This window comes from Rhododendron vialii, chromosome 5a (genome assembly GCF_030253575.1).
Source record: "Rhododendron vialii isolate Sample 1 chromosome 5a, ASM3025357v1".
Lineage (NCBI taxonomy): Eukaryota > Viridiplantae > Streptophyta > Magnoliopsida > Ericales > Ericaceae > Rhododendron > Rhododendron vialii.
The window spans coordinates 125,374-138,207 of record NC_080561.1 but is presented as its reverse complement, the minus strand read 5'-3'; the positions used below and the strand labels follow the sequence as shown (position 1 = coordinate 138,207).

Genomic DNA, 12,834 nt, shown 5'->3' with positions numbered 1-12,834 from the left:
TTCAACCCAGGCATAGGCAATTTATATTGGACACATTTTTCCTGGGCTTCTAGACCATGTTTCTCTGCATATTCCTCTTTGAAGTTCAACCTCAGTAACCCTAAACTCGATAATTATGCAGCATGGACACCTTGCCGGAGATCACATACCGGTGTCTAAGGCGAGACTCTTGGGACAAATGTTCAACATCCAAATCAGATGTGTCAAATTTCCAATTTTTTTGTCTTCGAATAAGGATATTTAGGAATATAATGGCCTACACTCTCCTATGTTTGGTGATATGGCCACGTATCACCGATACCAAGGCCTCGATGGCGATTTAAAACCCTGACCCATAGTAACAAACGCTTTGCAGGTGTTCAAGTATAGCATTTTTAGCCCTTTTGGGTAGCACAAAAACCAATGAAAATACTGTTGAAGGCTTTCAGATCTTACTTACCTCGAGGATGTTTAGGAGCATGGAGAAAACAAACTCACCCAAAGTCTTGGGGGAATAGTAGAAACTCAAGGGCCGGCAGGGAGAAGGTTGAGGATTTCCAGGGAGAAACCTTCGTACAAGACTTGAAACATCACTGCCACACCTTCTTTTTTGTGTGTTAAATCTCTTTGAAACCTCACAAAAGTCAAGGAGATTCTTTAAAACACGCGAATTGGTATATGAAGCTTTCCAGACCATGGCTTTGCTCAGATGAGGTTCAAGTTAATTTTCTGAGAAAAGGCCTGTTTTCTGGTAAAAAAATGTCAGAATAGGGAAATATTGTCAAACCAACTTATAAGATAGTTTAAATTTTTCCTGGTTATTCTCAGATTCAGTCGAACATGAGGAATATTTCACAAAATTTACGAAAAAAAGTTCACGTACAGGAAATAAAAAGAGATACTGAGAATGGAAAATAACAATCAGATCCTTGAGGGAATATTATGAGCAGTAGTCGTCGGACGTGAAGGTTAGAAGTTGTAGAGTGAATATTGAAGGAGGAGAAAAAGAGGAGAGTGAATTAAACTGTGGGACAGTAGTAGAGTGAAGAATGAAGGAGGAGAAAAGGAGGAGAGTGAATTAAACTGTGGCAGTGGGACAGTAGAAAAGAGAAATCTTTTGTCTTCCCCAATACTAATTTTGTTGTTAATATGGACCAAGTACATAATAATTACCCTTTGGTTACATAACAAATACCAAAGCCACAAATTTGACCACCACAAAAAACATCCGGGGCGGGAGGGGGGGCTCAGTAATTGGAAATTGGAACACCCTTATAAGGATCATTTTGACCACCATTTTTCTTTCTTTTCATCTCATTAGCTGAATAATGGCTGTTGGAAGGACATTGCTTGGCAATTCCAGTACCAATACATTTCTTGTGATTAATTGTTGTCATCGGATGCTTCAGATCACATGATGGCAATGAAAATAATTAACCAAGCACATGTCAGGAGGGGGAGGATTAGATCTTTTACTTCTTATTGTGGGGGGCTCCCATCCCCAGCGGCTGCAAATAACCCATTGGCTTACAAATTCAGGTGATTTCTGGAACTCCACAAACTTGGAAATTGTTGAAACTTGGGATAGTATGTAGTTGATATTTCTAATTAATATGGAAACGCACTCCATTAATATGCATTAGGAAGCAAGAAACTCCTTTCCATTATGAGATAACAGTAGTGGTCACCACTTTGATTGAAGAAGTGGATCTCTAAATGGAGATTCAACACTAAAGTGTAGGTTTAACAGGGTACTGTGCTATTTTGTCAAGGTTCCAAGCTACCTTGAGATGAATATGGCTGTGGGTCTTTGCCTAAGAAAGTGGCGGTCAACCGAAGAGGCTTTGTACCTGTATATCTTGCCTCCACCCATTTTGTGTGACATTTTTCTGTATGGCCTGCTGCGCTTGGCAATGTCTTTGACTCCATACTCTTTTAATTTAGATCTCACATAAATATTTTTGTTGGGTTAAAAAAATATAGAAGAGAAATTCCTGGTTAGATTGTTGTAATTTGCAATTATAATAGCAAATCCCATCTCTTCCAATGTTAAGATTCAAATACAGACTACGACTCGAAGATCAACAGGCTATAAGCAACAGAATATTGCTTACTCATAATCATCATCCACTGCAATTCTGAATGGTCTTGATTTCCTTTATACACATCTGATCTGGGGCTGCCAAAATTTTGCATGAGGAAGTTCTCCATGAGATTATGTCTTATCAACATTGACTTATTGCCTTCCCCACAGGATAGTTTAGGCTTTTAGTTTTATCTTCAAGTCCTAGAGTACAATGAAGGAAGGCTGCTACTAAGTCTTTTATTACATAATAATTTCAGTTGGAATCCAGCGGGAGCTATTCTAGCTGGGCGCAATTCAGCCACATATAGATCCCATGGGGAAACAGTACATGTTGATGGTGAGTTACTGAATTATCAAAATCTCTTATAAGTTTCTATACTAATCCTACCTGAACCTATAATTATGAAAATGTTAGTGCAGCTGTATTCATAATTTTAGACATACATGCCAGCAACAGATCATACCATTGATGGTAAATCTGCAATTATGTGGATTCCGATAAGCTTGATATACATTGTTGGGTGCACTTTCTAGCTATTTAAACTTTGAGATGCCAACAATTTGGCATGGTATTAGATCCCTTATAACATCCCAACCGTGAAATAAGACATTGGAAACCATGGATTGACCATGAGATACGGAGAACATATGTGGGGAGAACATAGTAATTTCAAGAGGTACAAGGAATGGAAAGATTGAAATAGAAGGATTTGCATGGTGTGACGTGTTATCCTTTGAAATTTGTTGTGGTTGTATTATGACGTTATATTCATACGATACAAAGACACCTCATGTTTTTTCTCATCTTTACTTGCTTTGCCACCTCCTTCTTTAGATCTTCTTATCATATTAGAAACTTAAAGACTTGGCTAGTCTCAAGAGGATCACGAAAATGTAAAAAAAAAAAAGGAAGGGGAAGAAAAAATCAAAAGGAATGAACAGAAACTGGAAATGTAAAAAAGTACAAAGGGATAACAATTACAACTCTGAGGATACATGCCTTCTAGGCTAATATTTGGTGGCTTAGATTAAGCTAGGTAAGTACAATGCAAAGAGAACAAGAAGAAATTCAGAGAGAAGAGAGAAATTAGAAACAATTTCTATAGAATAAAGGTGGACGTACTGGTGTGGTGTTACATCTCTAGATTCAGGAGGTCCTGCACTTCAAGTCTCCTTGTCTATTCGTCGCCCATTAGCTTTTCATTGGTATTTTGTTCCGTGTGTGTATGCATTTATTACCTTAGCTTGAGTTGCATCTCCACATGCGAGACAGGATCCCTTGTAAATGCATTCATTTTCTGGGCTTGTTTAGATGAGTTGGTGGCGAACCACTTAACATTGGTTCAGCCATTGACTTACATAGTGTTGGTAGTCCCATATGTGAAGGGAAGGAAATCCAATAATACTGAGGAAAACAATGCAAGGGGGGAAACATGTTGGGCTTGTGAAGCCTGATTAGATTTGGGTCGCGCTTCGCTCGGGGATGTACTCAACTACACAGTTGGGGAGGGATGTACTAACTACACAGTTGGGGAACCACATTAAAATCTCTATGTCTTGCATTCTGTATTCTGTTCTTGACTATTCTTCGTGCCTGTGTGTTTGTTGGTTTGGCTGATTTCTCAACATGACACACCCGCACGCAAGAATAACGCGCCTGCAGAGAGTGAGAGATATAGAGTGAAATTGATTCTTGTAACATCACTGTAACTTTCATTGAAGAATTATCTTCAGTGTATCTGGAAGAAAAATATATCTTAATGGTATGAACTTGCAGGGAATGATCTCTATGGTTCAGCCGTGAGATTCCGGGTACCTGATCTTCCAGCTTTTGCGTTGGAGTGTCTTCCCAATCGCAATTCTTTGACTTATGGTGACCTATATGGAATAGGACATGAAGCATCCTCCATATTTCGTGGAACCCTCCGTTATGAAGGCAAGATGTCTGTTTGAACTCCAATTAGCATTTTCTTCTTGAGAATAAGCTTTACAAACGCAGTAGTTGGCATGATTGTCCAAAGGACTAATGCATCTAAATGGTAATGTGATTGTTACCCTGAATCTCAGCAATCCAAAAAGCAACAGCAGAGAATGAAATCAGGCTCTACAAGGCCAAATTTTAAATGGCCATTGTGTGTAGTTATCCTTGACAAGCTCCGCAAGTTCTCATTATTTTCGTCATTTATGGCATCTAAAATTTTGTAGCTTACCAGCTATTTTTATGTGCAGGATTTTCTGAAACAATGGAGACATTGGCAAGAATTGGTTTTTTTAATACGGAACCTCATCTAGCACTCGAATACGAAAAGAGACCCACATATGTGTCATTCCTGCTTGGACTTCTTGGCGCTCAAAGTCGGAATCTGGCGGGAAAAGTAATGGGAGAGAATGGTGTCATGGAAATGATTCTTGGACTTGGATTGTGCAAAGAGCAAGAAATGGCATCAAAGACAGCCAAAACAATCATGTAAGCACAATGGTATAGGGTTTTGTCAAAGTGCTGAAGCCTGCAGCATATTTAAACATTCTGAACTCCGGTCATATTTTCTTGTTTATGTACTAGCTAACTTACTTGTCTTTATTCCATATAGTGTAGTTTGAGTGGCTAAAGTTTTGACTTTAATTTTGGATCAGATTTTTGGGATTGCATGAAGAGATTGAAATTCCTCTATCTTGTCGAAGTGCATTTGATGTTATCTGTCTCCGCATGGAAGAAAGGCTAGCATACTCCAGCACAGAACATGTAAAATTGTTATCTATAAACTATGCAACAGCTTTGAAACGCTCATATTCCTCTTCCAAATTTAGTCAATCAACCTACAGTGTTTGGACCAGTTTTCTTAGTGTCAGAAGTTACGCAATACTTTTCCTAATCATTGTTTATTGCAGTAGACACTAGTGACCGGCACATTTAGCAATATGCAATACCACTTGGCAGAACAGGGAAAGGAGCTCTTTTTTTGTTTTTTGTTTTTTGTGTTTTTTTGGCGTTGGGGAGATCTGATCCTGCACTATTTTAAACTTGACGGCATAACTTCTTCACCCCTCTCTGTTTCTCAAAAGCAATTGCCTTGTCACCGAATTAGCATCTGTAGTACCCCAGTAGCAGCATATGTCAGCATCTGCACCTAAACAAGAGATAAATGAACGAAGTATTGTCGAGTGTGTGTGTGTGTGTATATATATATGCATTTTTTTTTAGGTCAACATTTGAATGAAAGTCGGCTCTTTTTTTGTGGTCAGGACATGGTGCTTTTGCACCATGAACTAGAGGTAGAATTTCCAGATGGCCGACCGGCAGAGAACCATAGGGCCACTCTTCTGGAATTTGGGAGGACCGAGAATGGGAAAACCACCACAGCTATGGCTTTTACCGTTGGGATTCCAGCAGCCATCGGAGCTCTGGTATCCACTTGTTTGACATCCTTGTATTATTCCCCCTAGATCTTAATCAAATCTGGAACTAAATAACGTTGTTTCAAATGCCACAGCTCTTACTTGCAGATAAGATCAAGACAAGGGGTGTCTTAAGGCCCATCGAGCCTGAAGTTTATGTTCCAGGTAATTTTGAAAATCACTTGTTTGAATCTGATTGTAGTGTTGGACACCTATTGCGTCCCTAGTTTCCATTTTGAGTATTGAGATTGCTCCCAACGTTTCAAATGGCATGACATGGAAAGAAAGACATTGGGCTACACAAGGGTACTTCGAAGTTGAACTATCCTTCGCGTTTCTGGTTTTGACTATCAGTTCATGTTTGCAGCACTGGACATCTTGCAAGCTTATGGGATCAAGTTGCTGGAGAAGATGGACTGACTTGGATTGCTTCATGCATCCCTACTTCCTGTTAACATGCACATATGATAATGTAATAGTGGTGGTGTACTTAAGATTTACAAATGAGAAGTTGTTACAGTACCGCAGTGGTTTTAATCTTTTACCCACAAAGAGATTCAGGACACAAGTTATGGACAGAGGATTAGTCTGACTTTTGAATATGCTGCCATTATAGCCCTCTAATTATACGATCCTCACTTAATAACATTTGAAATCTCTCCACTCATTGCCAATTGGTTTTGAGATGGACATAAAGTTTCTACATGGTATCAGAGCGGGGCCCATTTCATCACACATTTTATAAAATTTATGATCTACATCCCGCGATGACAGGCCAGCGAAAAGGTTGCACAATGATAGGACCCAAAAAGTGGCCACATGTGACAGACCTCAAACGCGGCTGCACGTGAGGGGGAATGTTAAGGAAATGAATCCCATATTGCTTGGGAGTGAAATGGGTGATCACTTAATAACATCTAGGACCTCTCCAATCATTGCCAATTGGTTTTGAGATGGACATAAAGTTTCTACGCGATATCAAAGTGGATCAAAAAAGGCATACTTAATAGTTAATACTGGAATCAATTAGTACTTTTACCAAAAATATTTTATTAAGTGCGGAAGCAAATAAATAAATATCCTAAAACTAAAATGTATCATCCTAAGGAGGTCAACACAATAAACCCAAAGACATTGCCAAAATCGATTTGCTTGAAAAAGATATTTGGAATAAATCTGTCGGCTGAAAGCAGGGATTAAAGTAAATTACCATGTTAACATGATCATAGAAATTCCAAGATTTGTAGAGGGAACTTGGGCAAAGCATTCTTTCCAGCATAATCAATTCATGGTGGCAATTAAGATCATGGTGGGGAATCTGGGGATTGATCGTGGTGATAAACAAGATCATGGTGGGAAATCTGGGGATTGATCATGGTGACAATCAACATCATGGTGGGGACTATGCAGATCTCTCTCTCTCTCTCTCTCTGAAGGATTTCTGAGCTGTACCAAACTGTTTCAAAAACAAAATGCAATTTATAGACGGGCTCGCTTATTCATTACACCCGGAAGACATTGCCTTGAGCTTCAATGTATATGTTTCAACTTTGGCACTACAAACCTAATCTCGTGAAATCAAAATTCTCGAAGCAGATTAAGATTGTGAGTTGGAGGGAGTACGATTATTGAATCCATAACCATTGGGCATTGATGTATTCCAAATTGGAACATTTAATAAAAAAAAGACAAATTGGTGCTCTAATCACAACCTATCAATCCATGATGTCGTTTCCTTCCATGAACTTCAGAATGAGAACATAAAATGAAACAGGAGAGACATAAAATTGAAAACATCATATCTCTCCCTCTTACCTATTAGTACTACCTACGCCACAATCCAACGACCCTATTCAACTGTTCTAGAGCTGCTTCCTCAGAGACCATATGTGAAAGTTCAGTTCCTTTAGCATTTCCTCCGATGTATGTTGTGAACAAGAATTGACTTCAAGAGAGAATAATTGGCCCCCCAAATGGACGGTAGGGTTGCCCCCGGATCAGTTAGTCCATTAGGCCCAACACCAAGTTATCAAAAGCAGAGAAAGAATAGTGCTCTGAACCAGCTACCGAAAACAGATTTATAAAACAGTCGAGGAAATTAACTGATGCTCCACTTCTTCCCAACTGTGAACCTTCGTGACCAGGGGATGTTGATTAACAGACTCTATCTTGCACCAAGGATATGAGTTCTCATAATCAAAAAGTAGGACCCTAATTCCAACTTCAGCACACTCTAAGGCATATCTAGGGTTATCATCAATCAAAACCTTCGCTCCCAATGACCTGGCAGAAAAAGATGACCGAAACAAAGCTGTTAACAATTATGTAAATTCCATCGAGAGTCTGGTAATGAGTTCACGCATTAACATATTCAAGAGCCAACAAATAACTGGGTGACATACACCTCAAAGGATAGCTCAAGTGGTAAGAAGGGCAGAGGTAAGTGCTTTCCAAGCACACGCCTCTAGTTCGACTCCCACTAAGAGCAAAAATCCTTTGGACCTCCCTCCCTGCAAACAAAAGTTTGTGTGAAACGTCTGTGGTAGAGAGCTCCAATTTATGGTGCAGCCATGCGACTTAAGGTTGCAACTGGTGGGATCAGTTTCGAATTGCCAAGAAAAAATATAGGGTGACTGTTAGATTTCTTGGAGGGTTCCAACCTAAAACCAATTGGCAATAGGTGGAGTAGCCTCTAGAATTTATGAACCAAGCTTGGGTGGCTTAGATGAGCGATGTGGGACAAGTCTAACACTCCCCCTCACGTGCAGCCCGGATGCACGTGGAGGTGACAGACCAAGAGCTGACTGACTGACTCGGGCTACAGAGATAACAAAGACTTTCCCACAAGAGGTGAGGCCACCCAAGACCTAACTCTGATACCATGTTAGATTTTTAGGAGGATTCCAACCTAAAACCAATTGGCAATAGGTGGAGTAGCCTCTAGAATTTATTAACCAAGCTTGGGTGGCTTAGATGAGCAATGTGGGACAAGTCTAACAGTGACATACCGGCAAAATATTGCCCCAGGTAGTGGAGTCTTCACACATCCTAACAAAGTATAAATGTCCATCTTCGAATATATAATATAGGGGGAAAGAGCTAATAACCCAAAACAGAATTGAGACCATGAAATGCTTCAAAAATAGGAAAACAAAAAGCAGTCATGGGTATACCTGCAAATATCTGATTTAGGTCTAGAGTGCCCTTCCAAAGCAAAGTGGTTTCCAAAGTGAATCTCGTGGAACAGCCCTGGGTAATGCTTCTCAATCCACTCGATCGTGACGTCTCTAATTGCATTCTGCCGCGACCTAAGAAGTTAATTCAATCATTTAGTGCTCAGTTTAAAAGTTACATTGGCCAAAACATATCAGTGGGCATACGTACGTCACAACTGATAAGTTACAAAATCTTGACAACTTCTGAAGAGTCTGCCGTGCACCTGGAATTGGATGAATCCCTGTCTTGAAATAAGATGTCTTGAAGAATTCATGCACACGGCTATCAGCTGCCACAGCAATAATAGCAAAATTGAAATTTTGTCCACCATATATGAGCGTCAACAAATATCTAGGCATCCAACTAAAGAAAATAAAATAAACATTACTCTGCTTGAATCATGGACCTACTCCTCTTCTCTAGCAAGGCAACAATAAGCAAAACAGGTTTTCGAGGAAACGTGCATTTAAGTATCGGCAGGAACATGTTCCCCTCTTGGTCATATGGTAGACAAAACTACACTGGGTCGTCAAAGAGAGGAAAAAACAAGAATGCAGTGTCTGGAATGTTTATTATATGCCAACATATTTTAAAGCAGTACTTTGAAATGTCAAAGAAATTTATAACACCACCAAGAATCATAGATAGTTACCAAAGTCCCTCATTTTAGACATGGTTTAGATTGACCAGCCTTGTTCTTTAGGTCAAAGTAAACAGCACATAGAAAGCCAAAAAAAATAAAACTTTTATCATCACAATTAACTACAAAAGGGTCACACAAGGTGTAACATCCCACATCGGGGAGCTATGAAAGCCTTGAGTGGTGTATAAAGTTAGGCCGACCAGCTACTATTTGAGCCACGTGGTTAGGCAAATGGTACACAGGTCAGCCGGCGCGGATTGTTACAGATGGTTGTGAGGCGAGTCCCGCGGGGAGACATGCTTGGGTGGGCCTGACAAGTGAGAAGCTGGAGGTGCTTGTTATGCTTGGGCAGGTCCCACATGAGATGACTTGAGGAGCTAGACGTGCTTAGGCAGGACTTGTCACACATCGCTTGGTGAGTGGAAGCGATGGACCATGTGGTGCAACGGGAACGTTGCAGCCAAGGTGGAGAGATGCTAACATCCCACATAGGGGAGTTATGAAAGCCTTGAGTGGTATCTAAAGTAAGGCCGACTAGCTAACCTTTTGGGCCACGTGGTTAGGCAAAGGGTAAGCAGGTTAGCTGGCGTGGGTTGTTACACAAGGCAACCATTTTACAACAAGAAGTTTCATTTACCAAGAATAAATGGGTGTTCGTGCCACCCCATTCCCACATTGGTGGTTTAGAAGAAGTAAGAAGGATAACGACCCACCTTTTACTGACCCAACAACTTCTTGGATCCTAACAACACGGCCTAAAATGCTTAAGCCCAACTTATTTGGTAGTAATTGGTGGTATTTTATTCACACTTCTTCTAACCCCAATGTGAGATTGGGTGCCACAATCACAAACTTTAGTGCGCAATGAGGACATGATCCGACAACCTTCTCCCGGTGGCCATGATGTAGCACTCAGCTCCCACCACGTAGACCTGGGTAGTAATCTGATACCATTTGTAACAACCCACCCTTTACAGACCAAACAACTTGTTGGAGCCTACCAACATGGCCAAACTACTTAAGCCCAAGTGCTGTTTCCAGAGAATTCTATAGCATTACCAAAGAAGAAGCTTTTTTTGGAGGCCAATCGTATGTTTGAGCATTGAAGTTAGAACAATGGCTGTGATACAAATTAGACAAAGCAAAACAGAATGGTAATACCTTCATCACGGGAGCAGTTCCATATCTGCAACGGAAATAAAAGAAACTTCAAACTTTGAACAACAAAGTTCATATATTCTGAACCCAGCCAAAAGAGCGAGGGCAATACAATTCAACTTATGGCTCTGCTCACAAGTTTCACACCATAACCGGTCTAAAACTTACTAAAGAGTTGTGTTAATGTTGAGGGATTGGCAAGAAACTATTCCATGCAAGTTCCTTCATAGAAAATAATTTCCTCAGCACAATGACAAAGTCAAAACCATTACAATTATTGTAGCCCAAACAACAACAACAATAACAGAACCCATTTAGTCCCCAATTATTGTAGCCCAAACAGAAATGCGAAGTTTCCAAACTTTGCTCAAGCTAGTCAAGTAGGCTCCTGTTAGAAGTAACAAATACTCATAACAATTATAATCGAAATCTTTTTATTTGGAAGTGTACGCAAAGAATTAAGATTTGACTTACATACAAGCTAGTAGCTAGTAATGAAGCAAGATAAAAAAATACATGAACATAGTACCAAAGAAAAGAATTGAAATTTCTCCTCCAATAGGGTTACATCATAAATTAAACACGAAAAGGTGAGATACATAAACCAGCTTCCGCCATACTGATCTTGAGTCGATGCTTACAAACATTACTAGTTCAAGAATGAGAAAACCATAATACCACTTGAAGAACATTTTGCTAGCTCACATGACACAAGACCAATTTGAAGGCCAGTATATGATATACCTTGAAGAACTCATAGACATGGTACTCCGAAACAGAGTGATCCAAAGAGTAACGATCTGCAATAAACCTATTCAGAGCTGATATGAAGTTTCCAAGAACTGCATGCCGATGAATCATAAAACAAATATCTATCAGCATGAAAATATTAGCAAGGTTGAATGCAGAATAAAAACATTTGCAAACAGTTGATAGCTTGATGCACATCCTGTCAAATAGCAAATATTAAGGAGCATCCACTAGTGACCCTCAGAAAACAGGAACCCAGGCTAGAAGTGGGGATGATAGATTCCTTGGGAATTAGAAAGTCCTTGGGAGTGTGAGTCAGAAAGCACTAAAGTTCTAAACTACAGGTAGGATGAGCAGAAGTCTTAGATTACGGCCCAGTCAAGGAATTGACTTTAGAAATGGCAATATGGACGAGGGAATGCTGAAGAAATGAATCCCATTGGAAGGGTAACTGTTTCAACCGTACTTAAACATTGTTGTGAGTTTCAAATGAAATGCACAGCTGAGAGAATGAAATTACAAGGATGTCCAATGCGGGTAAAAGAGACTGGAATAGAAGGATACAGATGATGCAAGTAATACGTTACTAGGTAATAGAGATACCCTCGTCCACATCAACAGCAACGACTACTTTTTCCGTGTTTGTTAGCTCTGGATAACCAAGGGGGTTCCCACGGTGGTATGTGCCACTGCAACCGTTTTCCAATCTAGCCGCAGCACCATTCCAGCGGTCATCATCTTCTAGTCTAATCTCAGAATCACAAACGAGCTGTGGGTGCAGGCTCGGAGCAAATGCCCTAGCATTCCGAAATGCATCATGATGATGGTGATAGTTGCTGTTGCTGTTGTTTATTTTGCTGTCAATCCTTTTACAGAGATGATCCAGACTGTAAAAGGAGCAACCCTCGAGACTCAGCCCATTAAGGCCACATCTTCCGTTTAGTTCCGACCCGCTACGAAATGGATAACAACGAAAGCGCTGAATTAGGTTTGGGGAAGCATGATAGCGGTTTCGTAGATGGTGATGCAGGGCGTGCAATGTTGTGGATCGTACTAACAGCAATGGATCGTTTGTGCCTTGAAACAGCGAAGAGGCGGCGGCGGCGGCGGCCATTAAACAACAATCCCCCAATCGGTGGTGGTGCGGACGAAACAATAACGACGAACCTAGGCGGCTTTGCCACTTTATCATAACGAGATCTTTCACTCTCTCTGAGGCATCCGACACAAACTACCTCCCTCTATTCCTATCTCTCACTTCAAGGAAGAGACTCTTTCCATGCGCGTCCAAAGAAGGAAATTGAAAGAGTTATGCACGATTAGTCTTCCCACCTCCGCAGTATCAAAGACAACGACGGCAAGAAAGGGTACCGTTGTTGGATATCTCCAATGGCATTTCCTGACTTCAACAGCTTCCTTCAGAGGCGATCCGTGAAACTGGGGATGATAGCCCTACCCAAGTACTAGTAAATGCCTCCGGCAACAGCATCCACAGACCGATTAATATAAGGCTATGTTTGGAACCATGGGAAGGAAAGGAGAAAGAAGGAAAACTTATAAAATTTTCCTTCCATTGTTTAGTTGAAAGAGAAAGAGGAAAGAAAAT

The 12,834-nt window shown here is 40.4% G+C and overlaps 2 protein-coding genes across 11 annotated transcripts in view; one reads left to right on the top strand and one right to left on the bottom strand.

The window, feature by feature from the left end:
- The window catches only part of LOC131327279 (alpha-aminoadipic semialdehyde synthase), a 24,466-nt gene extending 18,381 nt beyond the window's left edge, over positions 1-6,085 (top strand). For 4 of the 6 annotated variants that reach the window (XM_058360352.1, XM_058360353.1, XM_058360354.1 and 1 more), the window contains 8 exons: positions 1,389-1,518; positions 2,323-2,402; positions 3,843-4,001; positions 4,295-4,532; positions 4,700-4,808; positions 5,309-5,470; positions 5,557-5,626; positions 5,829-6,085. In XM_058360352.1, the coding sequence (XP_058216335.1) occupies positions 1,389-1,518; positions 2,323-2,402; positions 3,843-4,001; positions 4,295-4,532; positions 4,700-4,808; positions 5,309-5,470; positions 5,557-5,626; positions 5,829-5,881 (1,001 nt within the window). In that variant the 3' untranslated portion in view covers positions 5,882-6,085. Of the gene's footprint in view, positions 1-1,388; positions 1,519-2,322; positions 2,403-3,842; positions 4,002-4,294; positions 4,545-4,699; positions 4,809-5,308; positions 5,471-5,556; positions 5,627-5,828 lie in introns of those variants that run through there. The other 2 variants (XM_058360355.1, XM_058360356.1) reach the window with 2 other exon arrangements.
- On the bottom strand, positions 5,078-12,834 carry LOC131327282 (uncharacterized). 5 transcript variants are annotated; one of them, XM_058360360.1, is made up of 7 exons: positions 11,832-12,776; positions 11,223-11,320; positions 10,482-10,506; positions 8,901-8,966; positions 8,635-8,769; positions 7,866-7,971; positions 7,087-7,744 (listed from the first exon to the last, which is right to left on the bottom strand). In XM_058360360.1, exons 1-7 carry the CDS (start codon positions 12,418-12,420, stop codon positions 7,540-7,542), a joined length of 1,224 nt encoding a protein of 407 aa, XP_058216343.1. In that variant the 5' UTR covers positions 12,421-12,776; the 3' UTR covers positions 7,087-7,539. The 5 variants fall into 5 exon arrangements, 4 of the variants coding, with proteins under 4 accessions (XP_058216345.1, XP_058216346.1, XP_058216343.1 ...); XR_009200256.1 differs by having other exon boundaries at positions 7,605-7,744; positions 8,846-8,966; positions 11,832-12,769; XM_058360362.1 differs by lacking the exons at positions 7,087-7,744; positions 7,866-7,971 and adding an exon at positions 5,078-5,193 and having other exon boundaries at positions 11,832-12,781.

Coding starts and splice junctions, on each gene's coding strand:
- LOC131327282 (XM_058360360.1), bottom strand. CDS start 12,420: ATGATAAAGTGGCAAAGCCGCCTAGGTTCGTCGTTATTGTTTCGTCCG. Junction 11,321..11,831: donor TGCTGTTGATGTGGACGAGG/GTATCTCTATTA, acceptor ATCGGCATGCAG/TTCTTGGAAACTTCATATCA. Junction 7,745..7,865: donor CACTTGAGCTATCCTTTGAG/GTGTATGTCACC, acceptor TTTTTCTGCCAG/GTCATTGGGAGCGAAGGTTT.